The sequence below is a fragment of the Vanessa tameamea genome, chromosome 23 (assembly GCF_037043105.1).
Source record: "Vanessa tameamea isolate UH-Manoa-2023 chromosome 23, ilVanTame1 primary haplotype, whole genome shotgun sequence".
In the NCBI taxonomy this organism is placed as follows: Eukaryota; Metazoa; Arthropoda; class Insecta; order Lepidoptera; family Nymphalidae; genus Vanessa; species Vanessa tameamea.
In genome coordinates this window covers 2206046-2229710 of record NC_087331.1, presented here as the reverse complement: position 1 = coordinate 2229710, position 23665 = coordinate 2206046, and the positions used below count along the sequence as shown (strand labels likewise).

Here is a 23665-nt window from a genome sequence, read left to right as displayed (position 1 = left end):
GGTTTAGCTTCAGGGGTAATTGTAGCCTTTGAAAGCGGACTATCGTTTCGCACAATACCTAATTGGACCCCCTGGCTCGCTTCGAGGAAAGTTGAAGAAAACACGAGATATTATATTTAATTAGGGACTGTTCACATTTGATCGGTTTTGCGATTGTATAAAACCTCTTTGCTTAAAAACGGACATGATTTTTTGCATTATTAATAAAAATTGTTAAATTATATACATAAAGCACGTTTATTGTTTTATATATATTACCTTATTAAAATTACCTTTTAAAATGTTAGATTATATTGTAAACAATGTTACAAATACATTAATCGTTTATAAATATCATAATTAATATTTTAATACACACGTATGTTCATATTACATATAAATAAGATTTTTTTTAAACCAAGTATGAAATAAAAGAGCACTTAGCATTTAAAATAGAAAACTATTTATAAGAAAACACTATTTATTTGCTATAAAATACAACAATAACATCCGCTTAATCCGAATGAATCCGATTAAATCCGAACTTGTACGAATAAATGTATACCTACTTTCGAGTTCGACATATCATGGATGCCTTAATTGTATCTCCTCGCTGATTTGCCAGTATTACCGATACACGTTAAAGCAATCACATAACATTAAGGATACATTTGAAGAAATTGCCAAGCATTACGACTCTAGAAATTATGCTAATACGAAATGCATGATTGTATCTCTACCATTGGATTGGAATTTACTCAGTTAGAAAAGATTGCTCATCAATATTAAATAGAGGATTTGTATGAGCTGTATTGTAAGTCATATTCATTTTAAATATATATGTAAATTCGTCGTAAATGTTCTACTGATAAGAAAATGTGTCCTGTCCTCTTAAGGGGAAGGTTTTAGAGTTTAGCTTGCCACGCTGCTTTAGTTTGGGTTCGTGACAGAAATTCATCGGAGCAGGTCATGATTTATAAACACAGATTGAGCTCAAACAAACTTGGTTCTTGCCTATATTTGTTTGTTTAACACAAGTTTTGATTAAAATCAAAATGTTCTATTTACTAAGTTCGAGATTTAATGTGACATCTACTTGTATATATGAAGTTCTATACAAGCTTTTTAAAAATCAAAATTCGTTTAAGTGACCGAGTAAAATTGTATTGTCACTAACACTAAATATCTGTTTCGTTGCTTAAATTAAATCTGTTATAAACATACATTTTAATTTAGTACTATTCTAACACACACTTGTCACGGAATTTAAAAAATAATTAACGAATTACTATAAGTATATAATAGTCGTATTAAATGTGTGTGCTTGAGTTTATGTTAGTGGGTTAATTATGATTTAAAAACGACCCATAAATGTAAAGTATTAGATTATATATTTATATACTATGGACTTTATGGCGTAGTCACTTGCTGATAATTATCTCTTTCTGTTATCAATAATTTGTTATTTGAAAGAAAAAGAGAAATAATTGGTTAAACGTTTTATTTATTGCTGAAGGATAAAATATAGGTATTACTTTAAAAAAAAGCTACAAACCTTATTTTCAAGGAAAGATGAATTCAGTTTTACTAGGAAAATACTTCTTACTAATCATGAAATATTGATTATGTGACTTATTTTATATTATTTTAAGATCCTATCGTAGAACATGTGTAGATACCTCGCTCACCTTCCTCCCCACCCTATTGTTGTGCAAGTTCATCAGACTTCTGGCATCAGCTTCCATTTCTCTCGAGTCGAGGAACCGCCGAGCGAATCTTGCGCCGTAAGCGGCCTCCCCGCAACCGCCCCATTGGAACTGTTCTGAAGGACTCGGTGAGCGTCGTCTGCTAAAAATTAAAATAAAACTATACAATTATATATCTGTTTATAAATAGGGAAAGATCTAAGAAATTTTCTTTTTCATAGTGTTTGTGGTTGAACAAACATTAGTAAGAGTCGAGGTGCACCAGTGGATCTTTGGTTCAAATTGTAACAAGTAATAATAACCTGTCATATGATTAACTTGTAATCATCATTCAATCGATGCTTTGCGTGGGGAATATCATGAGAAAACCTGCATGGTCCGTATATTATGCCTTATATATATCCATTATTCTTTACTCGAGCAACCCCACTCCGCTGCTCCAATCCAAAACTTGTCCTTGAGAACAAATTAGGCATTTTCCCAACCATGACATTCCGAGGCTTTTACTAAATAACGCCTGAAGGCGTATTGTAGCGCTGTTGATATTTTTGTGAATAATACCAATAAGAAATGCAGGACGACATTTTGAATGAAATAATACCCTAATAATTCTAATTATCCTAATATGTAGTGTTATATACATAATCCTCAGGGCAAACAATGGTTGGGCATGGGTAACGGTTATCTTCTGGATTTAAAACATATGACGGTAAGTTGAAATATATGACATATCTGCTTAGACTAATTTCGGAAAAGGATATTTCTTTGTTTCGAAATTTCATGTCGAATATAGATTTTAAGCCTTTTATAAAAAAATTTTTAAATTTTAACTAAGAAAATAGTAAAGTAAGTTTTATTCATTCATCTGCGTGGAATGTTTTACCTGTTCGAAGAACACCCACACGCGGGTAAGTCTCCGCGCGCACAGGCCGTGCTCAGAGCGTGCGTGACTCCTGCTGACGTTATCGCGTAAGTGAACGCGGCTTCACGAGTAGCTGCAATAGAAAACCAATCTTTAGAACTATAAGGGAACATTTTAATTAATACTAGAATTAGTAACTATATTATGTTTAAGATAGAATTGTATTTATTTTGATAAATTTATAATTTTTTTTTTTTTTAATATTACTTTATGAAATAACTTGTTTTTATTTTTTTAAAGGAATGGTGTTCATAAGTCCTTGTTTCTGAATAACGATAAAAAAGTCTTATAAAGAAAATTTTTATATATCGAACGTAGACTGAGTGTATCAGTAAAATATGTATATATTTATGAGGGAAAAAAAACTATAATTAATATTACTCGTCTACTATTTTTGGCCTAAGTGTCATTTTCATTCCAAATCATTCGTTTTTAGATATATTTTTTTATGCGAGCAACGTTTGTACACATTTAATAAAAAATAAAGTGCAGTTCATCTATTCAAGTGATAAAAAAAACCTATCGGTAGAAAAGTTTCATTACTTTGCTATCAGACGTTGAATTCTATTATAGAAATTTGATTAACATAGTTAGAAATTTCACTTCAAAAGTGCAGACATCTATTTAATAATGACAATGTTATTATTGTCTATTTAAGCGTCACTATAAGATCGACCTTATTCAGTTTTGTTATATATCTTGTGTCAAATGTATCGCGACAGGCTAATAAGTCTATTAGCGATCGTGCCGCAAACCGACGATAATGTCTAATATTTAAATTATCTCGATTGAAAACCACGACGAATAGCCGCCTTATTAGGGATGTGAAGGTTTGTGAATTATATTTATTGTAGTAGCGATTTATTAAGTCTTTCCTTGAAAAAATGCAATACTTGGAAATTATGTTATTGTATTGTAATTGTATATTAGATCTGATGTTATGTTTGATTTTAAATAAATCATTTTAATTAGATTAAATATTTTGGAAATTATATTAAATCACAATAATTTCTGTTGAGTTTTAATGTAATTTGAGATAAAGTTATAACAATCCTCTCGGTTCCAGCGCATCCAGAAGAGAACCTTAATTTTCCCGCTAATGTTTTCTTTTTTTATAATGTTGCCCACTTCAAGAATAGTAGCGACAACATGAGTGTACGTAATTGAATTTGTTTATATTTTAAGCTTAAGTATCTCTATCAAATCTTATTCTTTATGAGGAAAATTAAGAGTTAATGAAATAAAACAAATATATACTAATTTATAAACTGAAGATACTTTGTAATTGAAAAAATATATTTCTAAGCAATTAACTTTTCCTATTTACTGATCTCATTGTAAATGTAACTATGATAAAGGCAATTACAATTGATTTACACACAAAAAGTTAGAGTTATTTAAAAGTTTGAAATTAACAATCAACGAATACTTGTATTTAAAATAATTTATTATATCATAAAATACTTTAAAAAGTCTCCAGAGAACACAAAACAACATATTAATTGCAACAAAACCATAAAAATGTTATAAATATACATTCTCGGATACATTAATTTACATAAACATTTTGATTTCAACTTTTATAACCTCAAATTAATTTGCCGCCAAAACAATCTGTCATCGTAAAATGTTCGAATGTAAACAAAATGGCGACCATTCAAAAGTCATTCGGACCTGTCTCTCAATTAACATCGCTATGAATAAAATAAATAAACTTCAATAAACATGACGTGACAGGTCGGGGACAAAGATGTCGTGTTCGTGTCGTAGTCGTGGTCGTTTTACAAGAGCACGATTTTATATTGCTGTTTCAATTTCTTGGTACATTATATGCAAATAGGTAATTATTGAATGGGCCGAAGAAAACAAACAAGAATAGGAATACTAAGGATCGTGACTATTTTATGCGAGTTTAAATTTATTATATAAAATATGTATGTTTTTAAGAATATATAGGGCATTATTGTATACGCCATTATGGCAAAAAGACTATGGTGGAACATAAAATGTTTTTTTTTCCATGATAAGTTTGTTGTAGTTGTAGTAGGTTTAATATTATATATAATAATACATAAATATTATATAATATATACAATAAATAAATACCTACCATAGTATTTAATATAAGTTACAAGAGGGAATCTTATACTGAGGTAACCTAATGTAATTCTGTTATAAAGCATATTAGAATTGTTTATGTAGTTAGTTATAAAATAAGTTTCCTTTTTTTAATTTGTTGTCACAGTTATAAGTATTTAAGCAAATCGATGGTTATTCCATCTCAAACTATCAACCGTAACATTTAACAACATAAACTTTTTTAGCGGTAGAATATTTATTGAATAATTATAAAACTGTTATTAAATAACTCTCTTAATTTAATTATTATTAATATTTAAATTATTTCTTCGGTAGCAAGTTTTATGTATAAATTTGTTTATTATTAAGAAGTCGTGACATATAAACGGGAAGCGCGAAGCACTAAACAAACACAAGTCAATTAGCCGTAGAGTATAAATCACGGTGTCAATGTGGGTGTGATACTGCTTTCCAATGTTCGGATTACGTTCTTTTTTCTTGATTACCTATTTGTATAACTGTGTATGGGAACCTTTATTATTATTTATATCATAAAAGTACAATAAACACCATATTATTTATTATGATAATTACTGCAATTGGTATGCGGTTTATTTTTATTTATGCCTACTTTACGGGCCCTATCAAAATACTCATTCGAATGAATATTGAGATGACGAGAAACGTGAATGGATGATTTATTTGATTGATTTTGGTTCGTTGATAATACATGTCACAATATTAGTAAGTTCCTTACTCTCTTTTCAGTTGTAACTGTAATGTAATGATTAATTACAAACAAAAATCTACTTCTTATTCAATAATAAAATAATAAGTATATTTTAATTAATTAATAAAAGTATTTATTTTCACCACAACTATAACCTCCACTCACTAATTTAAACATTTTAAATTTCACAATATAAATTTATAATAAAGTAAACACTGTAAAATAAGATAAGGCTAAATAAAATAAGTTGTCTTTTTCTAGTGACTTGACATTAAATTGGCGGTTTAGCGAGCAACATCCTTATATTGAAAAAAAGTCATCCTGTGCGCGCATAAAAAAAAAAACAATGCCATTATTTTTTCATATAGCGCCAACATAAGCGTAAACGACTTCTAAATATTAAGGTGATAAATGGGATATTTAAAACTATAAATATATTATGTATATCTTTAATGATTAACTAATTCATTATAGATGTGACATAATTTTTTTTATTTATGAACTTTATAGTGAATGATTTACTAGTTTCAGCCATTAACGGATTTAAGAAAAAAAAGTCTCCAGAACAAAGTGTTGCTATATGTATTAATCTATAAAGGTCAATTACCTTGGCATTTGCTCTATAAAAACCTGCTACTGGGCATACACAGGATGTTGTTGGATAATATTAAATAATTAGGTGTAGTCATTATATTAATTAGCTAGAGAAGGTTAAGTCTTTTTTTTAAGGCTGAATAATTAGTATCGCTAAAATTCTTGATAAGGTAGACCTTGACGCATAGACTATAATAGAAGCTCTTATTAGATACTAAGGAAGTTTAGAATAAAAAAGACAGTTTAAGAAAAAGTATGAATGCATAAAAAATCGCGTACTTATCATTAATATTAATGTACGAAAAGCTGTTATTAAATGTTTTTATTATTTGATTAAAGTTACAAAAAAAAATTTGAATCCTGTATTGAAGATTTTTTTTTAAATCAATATTGTTTAAGTCTAAGAAAATGAAGAACATCATAATTGCTTACAAAAAAACAATAATAATTAAAAATAAATACTACAGTAAAAACATAGGGATATATAAAAAAAACAACTCTTGATCTAACTGGATTATAGGCAAAGCATATAGCTTATTTACTTCAACAAGTAACTAAAAAATATATATATTAAATACCACCATTGTATATCAACTGTCAAATAAATGTTATTATTTAAATAGTGCTGCATAACATTAGACGTTAGAATAATCAGCTAAATACGAAACGAAAGTGGTTCGTACGTCATACTTCCTTTTTCAGTAAATCGATCATAATAATGTTAACATATTAATTATCTGTGATATTTGTAAACATACAGAATATATATCACACTGTACATAGATCAACATTACATTATTACTCGATCACGATTTTGTGGGCCGTGCTCACGAATGGTAAACATTTATTGTTTTTATCCCACATCTTATTAATGTAAGGTTACCAATCATATTTTTATCCCAGGACACGTCTGACATTTAAACCGTTCAAAATTATAACTCACTAGTATTTATTTCAATTTTCTGGATGAATAAATTTGTATCATTGCCATTTATATTTTTTAATCTTCAGAAAATACTATACATACTACTAACGATATTTTTTTCTATATGTGTTTTTTATAAATATCAATACGATGAATTTTGTCTTTATTTCCAAGCTTCGTGCGGCAGCCCTATTTTAATGCATACTTTATGGTGCACTTTACATATGTTTAAACATTTTAACCGTCGTTGTAATCAATGATGAGATTGCCTACTGAGTTTGAAGCTCGTAAAATTATAATATATGATATAGACCTTGGAAATAGCCTAACTACCCACGACGTACGATCAAAAACAATAAAATATACATATATTAAAATCTTAAAATGTCTTCTATCACTTATACATTGTTCTAAGTTGTATGAAGGACTGCACAACAGTAACGTTATATATAGATAATTATTTATGAACATAGAGTATAAACGAGGTTATTTTTTATTTCAATGGACAAAGTATTTAACAAAAAAATTTAAAAGATCACATTCATTAATTCGTTAAAACGAATAGATGTATTCGTGTGTAACTGTGATGAATTATCTTTTATTTATTTATATAGATATCTTCAAATGTTCGAAGGCTATCATAATAATATAATATTTTATTACACATAAATTACTAAATAATCGTACAATTAACACACATATATATCTAAATATTTACGAGAAAGGACTGGCGTATGTGCGTTGTCATATAAATGCAACGCTGTGTTTACTTTGTGCAAGCCCCTCTGGGTACGTATCACCTACTCATCATTTATTATAGCGCCAAGAAGAATTACTTGATTATATTTTCTGAATATTAAATCAGTAAATATAATCAAACCCAGTACAATTATCATCATCTAATATTCAGTATCAAATAATAATAATGATTTAAAATAATTAAAATTAATCTACATTTAACCCAAAGGTTTTAACAATCAGAGCATTACGGTTACGGCATACCACCTTATGCGAAGGCGATCTTATGGCACTGATATTCTGGCATTTACTCAGTGAATTACAAAACCCTCCCTTACCGTGCGCGCGTTTGTATGTGTGTGTCTGTGTGTGTGAATGATAGAAAAATAAAAAGGTAGAGATAACTCACCCAATGGCATTACGTGTCCAAAGTCATTTCCATCTCCAATACCAGAACAGTTCCACCTGTATCCGCCGAGCTGCGACCGACATTCAGCGTACGCCAATCTGATAATAATCAATGAGTAACATTAAATTATATTCCCTAGAGCATTTTATAATAAATGAATCCGTCATATCACAATTTATGACGTCATCCAGTCCTTGACTCGACTATTTTTAATTTTACGAATCATTTAAGAAGAAGTAAGGAGCGTTAAAAAGACAATTTGTTCATCGTCTGTGGTGTTGCAAGTTATAAAATAATTAAGTAAGTATATTTAAATTAAATAGTATTTCTGCATATATGGAGTATATTTTATTCGATCATCGAAGAGAGATTTATATATTATAGATATATTCGCACACATCATCGCTTCAATAAAAATACTTAAAAGTTATGACAAAAATTACCTTAGACCGTCCCCCACGGCGGCGATTGCGGCGGGCGACGAACGACACATGGCACGTTGCTTGTCAGTGAGGCCGGCGACGCGTGCGCATACGAGGTGGGCGCCGAGAGACACAGCGCCAGATACACTGTCCCTATAAGAATATTAACTAATTTAATATATTTAATTATGTATTTATATCTTTTAAATAGTAAGAATATTATTTTAATAGATACACAAATTAAAGACTTTAGTAGAAGTGAAATCGTTTGTTTAACTAGTTAAAAGTAGTCATTTTCTATATTACGTAATCATATCATCGTAATCATCGAATGACAATTAACTTAAGACAATTATAACGCGTTTTAATATATATAATATAGCCGAGATGGCCCAGTAGTTAGAACGCGTGCATCTTAACCGATGATTTCGGGTTCAAGCCCAGACAGACACCACTGAATTTTCATGTGCTTAATTTGTGTTTATAATTCATCTCGTGCTCGGCGGTGAAGGATATCATCGTGAGGAAACCTGCATGTGTCTAATTTCAACGAAATTCAGCTACACGTGTATTCCACCAACCCGCATTGGAGCAGCGTGGTGGAATATGCTCCAAACCTTCTCCTCAAAGGGAGAGGAAGCCTTAGACCAGCTGTGGGAAATTTACAGGCTGCTAATGTAATGTAATGTAACGCGTTTTAAAAAACTATTACCGTCAACAACAAAATACACAAGCTACAGTTACGGTAGGCTTCGTATGAGTAGAGTCGTCGGAAAACCTAACTATAATGAATACGTGTACTAAGAGACAATCAAAGCTAGCATTGAAACTCGACCTTGAGGTTTTGTTGTTGTTGCTCCCAAAGAAATCTCAATTAACGTTTTTTTTTAATGAAAATCGGTAGGCAAACGATACATCTGATACAAGTTAAGCGTTCACAATCACCTATAGACTGGTATAATGATAAACTACCAATCGCTTACATAGTCAAGGTCAAGTGGAACGTTTTTGTCTTACCAGACTGGCATATAGGCCATCTAACAGTGGTCACCACCGGTCGTAGACATCGGCACATAAAGAAATATTGGACCATCAGTTACATCGTCAGTGCACCACTATTGGGAACTAAGGCGTTATATCGGAATTAAATCGGAAGACACTATTGCTAAGCTATTAACATTGCCAAATATTGCTGTTTAGCGGTAGAATATGTTTTGAGTGGTTGAAACCTATCCAGAAGCTCTACCACCAAGTAAATAAATTGCTCATGTGTTTATAACTTAAATATTATTATTCTTGTGCTTATATAACACGTGCACACAAACACATGCATGCAGCATAGTTATGTAAATAAATGTCATTAATAAGTTTTCATTATTAACGTCATTGTTATTATTTTCATTTCTGAAGACGTCACTTCTTCGGATTTATTTAACATTGGTCTGCTAATTGAAGAGTAATTAGACGAATTAATTTCACAAACTTTGTTAATAAAACTTGTCAATATCACCTGTTCCTTGATCTAGTGGCCAGTTTGTCAGAGCGCAGATCCAGAGGTCTTGGTATGAGTCCCGGTTCTGGCCGATACTTAACTCTCTGTTATAGTACGGACGCTAGAAATTGGCACTGCTTACACTTCATTGCTTAGAAAGATCACGTAAAGCTGTCGGTCTTGAACTGTTTCTGGTCGGGTTGGATGTGTCAATTTAATGGATTATTCGAGAAAACTAGTATTTTAACTGTAATATGTCCTACACAGTTTAGACAATTTGTCCTAAGAATGGTCGTCATCGTCATCTGATTTGGTATATTTAATATTGAGAGACGCTAATACTTCCTAATAAATTAATATACTCATAAATCATTTTGTATGATATCGCGTGTTGTGGAAGATTATCAAAGGACTTGTAATGCAATAATTTGTTATGCAATTAAAATTAATTTATGCAGCTGAACCTCCACAAAAGTGATCAGAGTTTCGTAATGATTTTAAATTGGAATTTATGGCAAAATGGTAAGAAAACTTGGTTAGTTCCTGAAGAATTGTTATCAGGCGCACAAAGAAGTTGCACGCAAGGAACCTATTTAAGTGGAAACGCAAGGTGCGTAACAATATTGCGTAATAGTTGGAGATTTTTTGAAGAAATGCAAAATAGTTGTTAACACAGAATTGCTATCAATGTCTATCAGTATTTTTTGCTGGTGACTTTCTGAAAAGTTGAAATCGCTTGTTCCAACGAGGTATTTCAAGGGTAACGCACCATAAGCTACGTAACAAAAAGATTAAACTTCATTCATTAGCACCTAAAATGAACGGATGGGAAACATATTGTCACAAAAATTTAGCGCGCAACGGAACTATGACGGATTGTTTAGTATTGTTTGCGGCACAATTGTGTTTAATGACTGGCAAATTAAAGAATACATTAGTTTAGAAGGCTCTGGCTTATTTAAACGGTTGGTCAGGCATACGGTTCAAGTGAAATATATGCTATTTGAGTTGTTTAATTTAGGTAGTTTTGCATTAGAATAGAATCTTTTTTTAAAATTTACAGACCAATCTCGGAAACTGAGATGTTATGTTCCTTGTGTCTTTATTAGCATTGGTTTTGCGAGAATTTCTTTCTTTTTTACATATATTTTATGGGCTGCCGTTCGTCTAATGCTAGATTACAACGTCGCAGATTCCATGGTCAAATAACCGGTTGAAGCCATACATTATTAGATTTTTCAGAGGATAAATACGATTATTCTCTTGAGAGTAACCACCATGGTAGAATCTATCAGGAGGTCATTAAAATACAACAATGGCATGTAAATACATAATATATAGTAATATTAAATCTGAAAACATGCAGATATATTACGGTGTCTACATAGATTTCAAATATGGCGGTTTTCAAAAGGAGACTTGCCAATTGCGCTGGATATTTTATAAGGCCCGATTGGGTGCTCAAATACAAGTGCATACTGTTCAGAAGAAATGATTTTTACGTGATTTTGAGGACATGGGAATGTCAAATTAAATCATAAAATGGACAATAGATTAATTTTGCTAAAATTGTTTATTGTTATTATGCTATGAACCTTCAGATAGTGCATATGACCATCTGCTCAACCAAATGCCTGCTGAAATATTCTAGAATATTACCGTACAAATTAAATCATCGTCTATTACCAAAACGAATTTTCAATTTACCTTTAGATGTACAATATAAATGTAATTTTGTCCCGATAAACAAATTACAACTAACAGAATTTCCTTTTTAGTATCAATAAAGCTTACTTCTCTTAACTTAATGTTATTTTACAAGTAAAATGTTGTGTGGCTAGCCTTTTATCTCTTAGTGTGTAGGAGTTGTGAATTGCCTTTCGGTCTGTCACGGCTCACCGTTAATTGGTACATGTCATTACCGTCGATGTATTAATGAGACGATAGCTTTACTGTCCATTATTTTAAGATATATGAAAATAGCTCCTGTTTCTAACTCAACTAAGGCACAAATTTCAATAATATAACAAGGTATATTAATAGATCCTATGTCAGAGGAATACAGTTCAAATTGCAACCTTTATAAATATTGTTATGCTAAATTTGTAAATTTTATTTACCATTATACTAACAATTGCCCGAGGTTTTTATCTTTGCGGATGAAAGATATTATTGTCAAATAATTTGTTCTATTATTTATTACATTTTATCATTACGGTTTATCTGTCATAGATAGATACTAGCTGAAATACTAGCTGCGGCTTGACCCGCGCGAAATTTATAAAATATAAACGTCCAACCCCTGTTATACAATCTTACGGGTAAAATCCGTTGTTAACGGATGTCTATAAGAAACCTACCTACCAAAATTCAAGTTTGTAGGTGTTATGGTTTCTGAAATTTCGTGTTTAAACCGTGAGTGGTATTTCGCTTTATATACATATATAGATTTAAACCTTTGGTAATCAAATTGCTTACAAATATTTAAAAGAGTTTGGTATAATTGAAATTACGTTAGCGCTTTTGTTAATAATCTTAATATTGACATTTGTAATTGTGTCTGCGATAAGGATGGGAATAAAACTAAAACGGTATCGATACTAGAAGGAGCGGATTTGCATACAATGGACTATATCGATGTTCGGGTCGCATTTCTAAGGGTTATTCTAGTTAGAGAACGAACTGATATGTAAAATTCGTGATCTATGTATATGTTTTGTGGAGTAAGAAGAAGGTCAAAAGCAAACATAAGCAGGATTTTTTTATCAATACTTAGATACATAGTATTAAAAATTACGTCGTTGGAAATATATAATGTATTAAATAACAGATAAAATAAAATAAATTAAATGTAAGCATTGTTATTAAAAATTCCATGTGAGTTTAAAAATTTACCAAAAATAATTTTAAATAATTTTATATAAAACCGTTAACAATAGAAAAAGAAAGAGAGAAAGAGAAGGAACGAGAAATTACGCACTCTCGAACGAAAGAAGTTCTTTTACACTCTTATGTAAGGCGAGTAAAAGAACTTCGTTCCAAAAAATAACACGTTCATTTTAATTACGAGACGCACCCCAGACTCACTATACTGGTAGAGAAATGTTAAAGAACTTAAGCGTACATGTTTTGAAACTTTTTTTTTTTTAAATTTACCCATTTTATTTTTACATCTATCGATCGAATCTATTTGACGTACGTACGAATTCGGTTTATATATTAACTAAATACAGGTTTATATATTAACATGTTTGCATTATGTAGTTTGTAAAAATAGTATATTTCGTCCTTTCATCGTGCTTAGAGAATTATTTTACTAAATATTTGTTGGTATTTTTATAAGTAAATGTTCGTAATTTTTTTTTATTTGGTTCTCTGACTAAAGTTTGCCTGGAAGAGATCGCTGCTTTAGCAAATAAGGTCGCCTGTTGCACCTAATCCAAGTTTGTACATTAAATAATTTCTGTAATATAATTTATTTTGTTAATTAGAATGCCATAAAGTATAAATAAATACTCTTTTGATTGGTTAGTATAAATCTTCGAATATTGTTAATGCTGTTGTATATAATAATAATTTCAGAATGTAATTCTGTATATATGTTTAATATAAAACAGCCGTGTTATATCCTCAATCTTCTCACTCTGCTATCGTATAAGTTTAATAGATGCTGTTGCTTATTTTTTCTATATAAGGCTGAAAGATTGTGCAGATACTATATGATATTGATTTTTTAAATAGTTTACGCTATCAGATATTATGGAATGCTTAAGACCATATATTTATGGTATGTCATCTCAAATTTTATAAAGCTAGAGGCAGTGATAGAACGAGATTAAAATAGATATACTAAGAATATTATATCAGACTTAGTATTATTTAACTCAAACAGATAACAGATTAACTTTAGTGTACATTATTTTTATAGGAATTAATTATTGATATATTGAAACAGTGTATTGTACGCATAATGTAATAAAATAAAATAATATATAAAACCTTATTTAACTCTACCTTCTTTATGTTTAATAAAAAATAAATTTAATAAATATGAATGAACTTTTCCACACCTCTATAGACTGGATTTCTCTTATCAACTTATCATAAAACTATGGATTATGAGGCGGGAAACATAATTTCTCCCTATCATAACGAAATCTATATAACGAACCGGTGTTACCCACTCGTCTGTCTGTCTGCAATAATTGTATGAATTGTGGAACACTTAACCGGATTAGATAAATTGGACAAACATTATTATGTTGTTTTATCATTTAGGAAAGGTATTACTAATTTTATTTATAGTCTTCTTTAAAAGTTGAATATTTTTTTGCTTAAATGTTTTAAACGTCATAGTACGTTTTTGTTTTGTTCGATTTATAATATGGTGTACTAGTTTTGCCTGCGGCTTCGATCGTGTTTTAGGGGTTGTTCATTTCATCAGGTGTTGGGCATAAAAAGTTTGATCATCTTTGGAATTCAAGCTTGCTGAAACCAAATTTTATCAAATTCGATTCAATAGTTGGCCTTGAAATCGTAACAGACATACATACAGACAGAAAGTGTTACTTTCGCATTTATAATATTAGTACAGATTGACGTAATTCTATCATTTTATTCAATTTTTTCAAGTTTTTGTTTTAAATCTCTATCAGCGCAACTCAACAATCAGCCTGTCGTAGTTCACCAAGTGGACCGAGTTAATTTTTTTTTTTTTTTAATATATAATAGGTAGACAACGACCCTGTAAGGAATGTTAACCATTCCTTACATCGGCCATGCGCCACCAATCTTGGCTTTGTAATGTCTGTTGTGCCTGTAGTTACACTGGCTCACTGGCACACAACAATACCTACTAGTATTGCTATTTGGCAGAATTGCTATTTAGAATATTTGATGGATGAGTGGTACCCACCCAGGCGGGCTTACACAAAGTCCTACCACCAAGAACGTGTTTGATGAAAGCTAGTTTAATTGAGATATTTGGTATGAGATTTGAGATATTTGGTATGGAAGAGAAAGACGTGTTACGACCCCAAGTAAAATTCGGATAAGGGCAGGAGGATGATGATTTGGTATGAGATTTCTAAACATATCAGCATTTTATTAAAAAGAGTTTGAGCATTACTTTTTCAAGTAAAAATATATAAAATTATACAATTTATTTGAATTTTGATTTAAGTCCACTTTTTTTAAACAAAAGATGTCTTGTTATTATTATAAATAAGTATCACTTTTGCTTGACAATATCCTTTTGACACGATTATAGTTCTCATTTACGTAATAACAAATTGGTATCGAAGCGTATATAAATAATATGTAGGTTTAAAGATAAAACACTGAAGTTGATCCCACGCGAGCCAATTAATTTGTGATTTATTCCTCACAGACTCATTTATTTATCGATTCAATTAAAGGTGAAAATTGAATGAGAAAGCTGAATATTTATAAACTAAAAGCAGTTGTTGTTAATACAAATAATTAAATAGATTTGATAAAACATTATTCGGATCAATATGCCCTTTGATTATTTATATCCAAGCCCAATTTAATCTTGTAATACGTAGATGCAAAGAACTCAGAAGAGCCTTCGCGTATAAAGTATGTTTTGATGTTTTTTTACATATTAGGAAATTTATATCGTACCAACTAATTGACCAGACTAGGTAGATCTGTAATGAAAAACGCAAAGCCTCAATGGAGACTAGCTTACTTCACAGGTAGGGTACCACCCACTCTTTATTGTTGCTTAGTATTGTCCTGTTTTGCTTTGAAGGGTGAGAGAGCCAATGTAACTACAGGCACAAGGGATATAACAACTCAGTTCCCAATATTGGTGGCGTATCAGAGATGTAAAATAGTGACTAAGAATTATCTAATTCTCGTTCGCAAAATCTTAATGTGCCTGAAGATTTGGATACAGGTTTTATCTCCGAGGCACTTATAATACTGCTAATTTCAGAACTCTGAGGTGCTACTGAGGGTTTCTTAAAAAAAACTATATATTTTTGGTGAGATTGTACTCGTTGGTTAAGTCTAGCTATGGCTATATAAAGCTAGATGTTAGCAAAGAAGCAACTTGATTAATAAGGTAAGTTTGCAATATAACTTTAATATCAAGTCAAGCGTTTTATCCGCTCGTATAGTATCAATACTGTGTTTGGGCCGTACGCACAATGTATTTTTTTAACCGACTTCGAAGTATGTTTTTTTTATTACATACTGATCCAAATTATTCAAAGAAACACATGAATTGTATTGTATTGTATTGTATTGTATGATAATAAGTTGATCTAGGATTTATTAAGTTCAAATTATTAAAGATAAACTGTCTAAACTTTTGCAATCGACCGGAATCATTTTTCTTCATACTATGTTAACATTATAATCTGTATCTAAAAAATATTGCAAAGATTATGTACGTTCAGAAATATTAACTGTATTCGTAGTTAAATAAATACAACATGTACTACTGTTAAATCTGATTTTTTAAGATATTATAGATGTTATTTTAATGTGATTGAAAAATAATTCCATTGGATTAGTTGGTATGCGTTAATTATTACCTACATATAAGGCTACAGATCCCGTGGACTTGGGTTTAAAACCTTGGTAGGGCCGATAAAAAGGAAAAAAGTTATTGGGTTTACTATCGGAAAATTCACAGTAATAACCCGAAGTCTGGAAGTTGAAAGTAACGTAAAGTAAGAACGTTGGTCCTGCGCCTGAATTCTTTGCCGTCATGTTGGTATTGCCGTCCAATTGGATTATATGAGTAAGGGAATAGAGAGTGCGCCTGTGTGTGTGTGTTTTTATATGGTAGGTGGCAAACGAGCAGGAGGCTCATCTGATGGAAAGTGACTACCACCGCCCATGAACATCTGCAACACCGGGAGGCTTGCAGATGCGTTCCCGGCCTTTAAGGAAGGAGTACGCTCTTTTCTTGAAGGTTCCCAAGTCGTATCGGTTCGGAAAAACCGCCGGCGAAAGCTGGCTCCACAGAGTGGTTGTGCGAAGCAGAAATTGTCTTAAGCATTGCGCTGTGGATTTATTTATTAGTTTGTGAAACTATTGCGTTTTCTCGTTTTTTCGATAGATTCTACATTAGTTGATTATTAGTTCTATATTATAGTGCACGAGTGTGTGCACTATAATAGTGCACTTTAATATATCCTGCGTATTTGGCTGGTCTCCCTTGAGATTGAACGCCGTGGCCATAATAGGAAGACATTATTATTACAATACGTTAATTTGAAAAAAAAAAAACATAAGTACTTTTCAGATCAATGGCTCCTTTTATTTATGAATGTATGGTGTCGAATACAACTTTATGTTTCATAACTAGCTTCTAAATGTCATATTTCATTACGATCGGTTCAGTGGCTTAAGTCGTTCTGAGATAACAAACACCCAAAGTTACTTTCGCATTTATAATATTGGTATATATTTGTTATAACAGGTATTGCGTGTGGTCAAACGTTTTTATCTCATATTTTTTACTGATGACGTCAAACACACTCTACTAAACATATTTAGATGTAGTTTTTAATGTAAACGTACTATGATTTTGCCAAAATAACGGGACTCTAGGCAGATGGGACACATCGAAATTGCTATTTATTGATAGACGTGAAATACGACAAGCACTTTTAAATCAAATTCAAGCGTCAATGACGCAATGTATTACGGGCCGCCTAGCGATGTAAAAATTGCAGGATCGACCCTGTCCTCTTGGGCTATTGTCGTCCCCACTAACACAAGTGATAAGCTTAAAATAAGGGGTAAATTGGAGTAAGTAATTCCTTAATTAATTCGGGTCGTTGACACTAAACTTTAAAAAAATAAAAACATTATTTGATAAGATTTATTCAAAAGTGATTACCGTTTCGTTCCACTAATGTAGAATCTGTAGAATCTATCGAAAAAAACGCAATAGTTTACATACTAATAAATATTATACATTGTCTCATTATATACAATTAATAATAATATTATATTATTTTAGTACAACAAAACATAAGCATCGAATTCATAAATTTACGTAATATCGGATTATTTCGATACAAATGTATCGTCTTAAAATAAAACACACAAGATAAACAATACATTCAGAAATTAGATTATATGTACGATTGCATTTATGCAACTCAATGGGATACATAAATATATTAACATCGGTGTTTATACGAGTATCCATAAAGACGAGATACCGGAATCTAATCGACATCTTTGACACATATTGAGTTAATATAATCTGTGACATTAATATTCATTTCTCTAATGGTCTACAATTTACGTTTATCCGTGTACGATAAAGGTAAACTGGACGGTATAAAATAATATGTCGTTACTGGGCGGGAGATAGTGGCTATTTGACAGCGTTTGGGTGTGGTCTGAGTGTCTACTGTAGCGTTTTTATTGTTATCATAATGGACTTAATTATATTTGCAGTTTAGATGTAAATCTAGTAATTTCTTCAACGTCCCACACTTTTTTCAGTTTTTTTTGTAGCTCTCCCGCGCTGGTCAAATCGGATTGATGAACACACATATGGCTGATTTCCATACGACACCTGCAGACTTACTAATAATGTTTTTCTTTACAATAAGCACGTGATAGTGCATGTTAGGACTTGAATCCGTAATAATTCATATCAATACTCATATTGCGGAATATTAATGCTTTAACTTTTATTACAGACTTAAGGTATATAATATCACACATTACATCATTGGCTGAGTTTATTACAGTACCAATGTTTATACACGGATGTACGTATCATAATATTTATTAGTTTTTAATATTAGTTAGGTTTGGAGCATATTCCACCACGCTGCTCCAATGCGGGTTGGTGGATACAAATGTGGCCGAATTTCGTTGAAATTAGACACATGCACGAGATGAATTATAAACACAAATTAAGCACATGAAAATTCAGTGGTGCTTGCCTGGATTTGAACCCGCAATCATCGGTTAAGATGCACGCGTTCTAACCACTGGGACATCTCGGTGCTTTACACATTGTTTGTTAATCAGAATATCACCTGATTTTGAAAAGCAACTATCTGTGTCACCAATTCACAATGAGCTACGAACCGTGGAATCCAAATTGTTTTGTCTGTCATATGTGTTGTGTATCAGCTCAATTATCCTTGACGGTCGAATATAATGAGTTGGATTTATGAAGCTTTAAGTATCTATTTTATTCCATCCAACTGGTATAAATTCACCTTCTGAAATTCCGACTAAAGTTACGTTAACAAAGACTTTAATTTGAATTGTAATTGTTGGATGACAGTCCACGATACGATAGGCAATAAATGTTTTTTATTTAGTCTGATTAGTAAATCACGTGCATTTTCATATCTATATATGCATGAATATGAGTTAAACTTATCAATTGTTTTTCTATAGCACGTTCATAAAGTCCTTTTGCACTTCCTAAGGATTGCTTATTAGAATGTTGACTTCCAGACAGGAGACATAACATACATATATAATTGTATTTAACTAACATGACTTTATTTTTAGATGTTTTAAAAGAGTAACTACTGAGTTTCTTGCCGGTTCTTGTGGTAGCTCTAATTAAAATAGTTTGTTAAATGACGATACAAAAGTGCTTGTAAAAGCCTACTTGAATAAAGTATATTTAGATTTTGTTTCTTTTTTAAACATACGTTAATCGTTACGTAATATAGTATAAAATAAAGAAATCGGTCTATGAGCAAGTTAGAATATCGGGTAATGATCTTTTAAGCCTCGCACGGTTGAAATGGAAATTTGGCAAGAGGTAGTGGTGTCATATTTATTGACAAAATAGCAGTCGTTCATATCAAAGGCAGAAGTCGTTGCGTGAGATGAACAAAACATTGCACACGACGAGAATTGTATATTCAAATGATAATATTATAGATAAATGCTTTATATTATACTGGCTATCCACCCCGACTTCACGCGGCTAGGAAAGGGGTCTATATAAATGGTTTTTAATATAAAGTAAACCTTCAATAAGACTAAATATAAAAGTTTTTGATATTTTGGTCTCAAATCAATTTTTTTTTTAATCTGATTAGTAATAGGAAGGCATAGAGGCTAAACATTCAATATTATTTATCTAGATTTCATTATTTTTTTTTTATTTCATTATATATTTTTTTATGTATGTATATTTATCATTTATATTGTAATAACAAAATATTCGTTGAATCTATATTTGAGATTACGTTAATATATTTATATAGAGCCGAGATGGCCCAGTGGTTAGAACGCGTGCATATTAACCGATGATTTCGGGTTCAAACCCAGGCAGGCACCACTGAATTTTCATGTGCTTAATTTGTGTTTATAATTCATCTCGTGCTCGGCGGTGAAGGAAAACATCGTGAGGAAACTTGCATGTGTCTAATTTCAACGAAATTCTGCCACATGTGTATTCCACCAACCCGCATTGGAGCAGCGTGGTGGAATATGCTCCATACCTTCTCCTCAACGGGAGAGGAGGCCTTAGCCCAACAGTGGGAAATTTACAGGCTGATTATGTTTATTATGTAATATATTTAGAACGGATTTGTCAGATATTATATTTATTTAAATTTCGAATGTTAATACATTTAACTGTACATATGTATAAATGTATTATTAGACATAGATTTTCTTTTTCGGCATTTTTTTATTCAACATTTCCACTACTGGTTTTGTCTATCGTTTAATACTTATACGAATAAGTGTAACCAGTTCGTGTAGTGTACATACACATTACAATTGTGTATCATTACTAAATTATACAATTTTTATTTACCTGTTAGCGATTGAATTATACATTCGTAATTTATTTTCCGCTTCGCTTATCACAAAAAGCGCATTCCGTACCATAACATTGTTACATTACAATAGTACAGACTATTCGTTCCGACGTCCTATTTAACTTGTAAGATGTTCCAGGATAAAAGCCTTCTCCTTAACGCTCTCACTGAATGGTTATTGTTGTTGATACGAAAGCTAGAAAATTACATTAACACCAGACAAGTTTTCATTTTAGTTTGTACTGAATATTTTGTAGTCTTAATTGAATTTCGCGTTTTGAGTAATATTTAATAACGTTAATATGGTTGGCTATGTTATATATTTAGGAAACGTTTAACGAATAGTTATATATTTAGGGCGGTTATGACTATTCAATATTACATAGTCGAGCATGTGACGTATAACAATACAATGGGTAAATATTTCTAGATGTCTAATAAAAAAATGTTCACCTGATGGTAAGTTTCTTGGTCTTTCAACATTAGCAGTGTAAGAAGTATTAACGTCACGATAAACTGTCAAAGTTCTGCCAACTGTGGGATTTAAGAAGTTATTACATATCCCCTGGGTACTTATAAATGGTGGAAGTTAGAGCAAAGTGCCAATGAACTTATATACACCGATACAGTACCGTTTATTGTCCAGCAGAAAGATGGCTAATGGCATAGTGAATGTCGCCGACCGTATCTGGTTAAGGCTAACGCAGAATCTGTACAGATAAGATAAAGCCTTCCCAACTGTGTGTGAGCTCGTTGGAGTCAAATTGCGGATGATGATAATTGTAGAAGTCATAGTTTTATTCAAATAATAGAGATCTTTCTTATTCCTAAATAATAATTTAGCCAACTTAAATTAATTTCCTTGTATTATTTTATTATCTTAAAATATTTATTAGTATATAATATATATATTTATATATGTATTAAGTATATATATTATTGTGTAAATGTGTATGTCAATCTATATCTGCACCGCCTACTCAGATTAAGTTATTAAAAAAATCTCTGGAAGATATGGCTAATTAATTATAAGCCCGCTGTACAACACAAAACATTTTTATAATTTTTGTTTTATTTTTAGTATTATTTCCATATTTTTGGTCCTAAGATTTCTGTTTATTAGATAATATAGATAATATATTTAAGGTAATTTAAACCCTTTTGAGCGTTCTCCCCTGTAATTAACATTAATTATATAAAGGAACGATCACACAAGAAGTCAATTATTTTTACACATCCCGGTACCGAGGTTTCTACAATACATGATATTAATAGCAGTCTTAATATAAGTTCGTTCAACTTTTAGTAATAATTAATGGTAAAATATTTGCTTCAGAAAAGATAACGCCAAAGATATACTTTAATAAATTTGTTCCAATTAATAAAGAGCCGTTGCTATCATTTATCGAACTTGTTTTGATTAATGTTTAACTTAAATATAGCTTACAGTATAATCAAAAAGATCATGTTTTATTGACTCAGTAATATTAGTAATTTGTTTTATATATTTAATTTGTTAATGCTCAGTTTGTTACGTAGAAGTGCTTAAATTACGAAATTAAACCTTAAGCGATTGGGCGAGAAAATATACTTGGCAAAATGTGTATATGTTTTGATGATTAGAGGAAGGGGGATATGTAAATTTTCGTCCCTAGACAAGAAGAATGGCTTATAAACCACTTAATAGGGTTACAGTGTAAGCTGTTATGGGATCGTAAGCATTAAGTAGCGTTAGCCCAAAGCAAAATGCCGAAACACACGATGCTATAAAATTAACCTACGTAAACTAATCGAGCAGCATATAAAAAACGAATCTTCCTATTTTTAATTTGTTGAATAAACAAATAAAATTGATCAATGACATTAATTATAGTAGCATCGTGAGCACAGTTTTTTTGTAATTTAAGTTTTATGTACAACCTTAAACCTCTTTACTAGATTTAAAACACACCGACAAACAAATACTTGACAATAAACAACTTACGCTATAGATACTCTTGATCAAAATAACGCATTTATCTTCTTGCGAACTACACATGGCTCTGTAGTTTGTCAAACTATAATTACAAGAACGGATGTTGTGGATTTATGTATAATATTTTACCGAAATTATTTCGGACTATCCGATTTCGTCGGATACTTTCATATTCAGAAAATTACAAGTTGGCAATTTGAATTTATTTGTAGGCTGTTATTTGACATCATCTATGGCTTTCGGTTACGTTTTCAGATAGATTTTTATTTGGTTATTTTTTTTGGTTTTTTGGATGTTCTCGGCTAAGGTTACGGAGCTTCATACCTTCCTTACTAGTGTTCGTATAGTGCGTGAAATACATAACTCTTATTTTGATTTTTTATCGATAACACTAAAGCTCGTCAACAGTATTAAAAAAAGAAAATCAGTTGACAAACAGAGGAAAACTTTATATTTTTGCTTACCTTTAAATAGATTTATATAAGCTGGTATTTGCTCACTTAATTTGGCGTAAATTAAAATAACATATAAAAGAAAATGTCTTATCGTATATCTTATTTTATTTATTAGAATTCATTAATTTAATATACATTTTATGTACTATATACATTTTGATAAAATAACAATACTTGCTGAACAATATGACTGTGTGTCTTAATACTTCTAACCGATGTTCTTCGATTTTAAATTATCTCGAAGTTTTAAATGTTCGATAATGAAGGACTTGTAACATATATTGTATTTGTGTCCTCATTTATTAAGAATATCTAACTTGATGATACATGTTTAGCAAAATGGAAATGTATTAATGAGATTATATAAATTCTTAATAATTTTGATTATTTTGATAGAAACAGTGATGAAAACGAGAAGTAAAAAACTTGGTACAGCT

The 23665-nt window shown here is 31.0% G+C and overlaps 2 protein-coding genes across 5 annotated transcripts in view; both read right to left on the bottom strand.

The window, feature by feature from the left end:
- Positions 1 to 23665, bottom strand: part of LOC135193967 (U6 snRNA-associated Sm-like protein LSm6) — a 388927-nt gene that overhangs the window by 15300 nt on the left and 349962 nt on the right. The gene's annotated exons all lie outside the window — the stretch shown is intronic.
- The window catches only part of LOC113397731 (protein Wnt-7b-like), a 48956-nt gene that overhangs the window by 8179 nt on the left and 17112 nt on the right, over positions 1 to 23665 (bottom strand). Inside the window, exons 2-5 of one of the 4 annotated variants that reach the window (XM_064218610.1) lie at positions 8526 to 8657; positions 8083 to 8180; positions 2569 to 2680; positions 1659 to 1827 (exon numbers count right to left, since the gene is read on the bottom strand). In XM_064218610.1, coding sequence (XP_064074680.1) covers positions 1659 to 1827; positions 2569 to 2680; positions 8083 to 8180; positions 8526 to 8657 — 511 coding nt within the window. The remainder of the gene's footprint in view (positions 1 to 1658; positions 1828 to 2568; positions 2681 to 8082; positions 8181 to 8525; positions 8658 to 23665) is intronic. The other 3 variants (XM_064218612.1, XM_064218611.1, XM_064218613.1) reach the window with 3 other exon arrangements.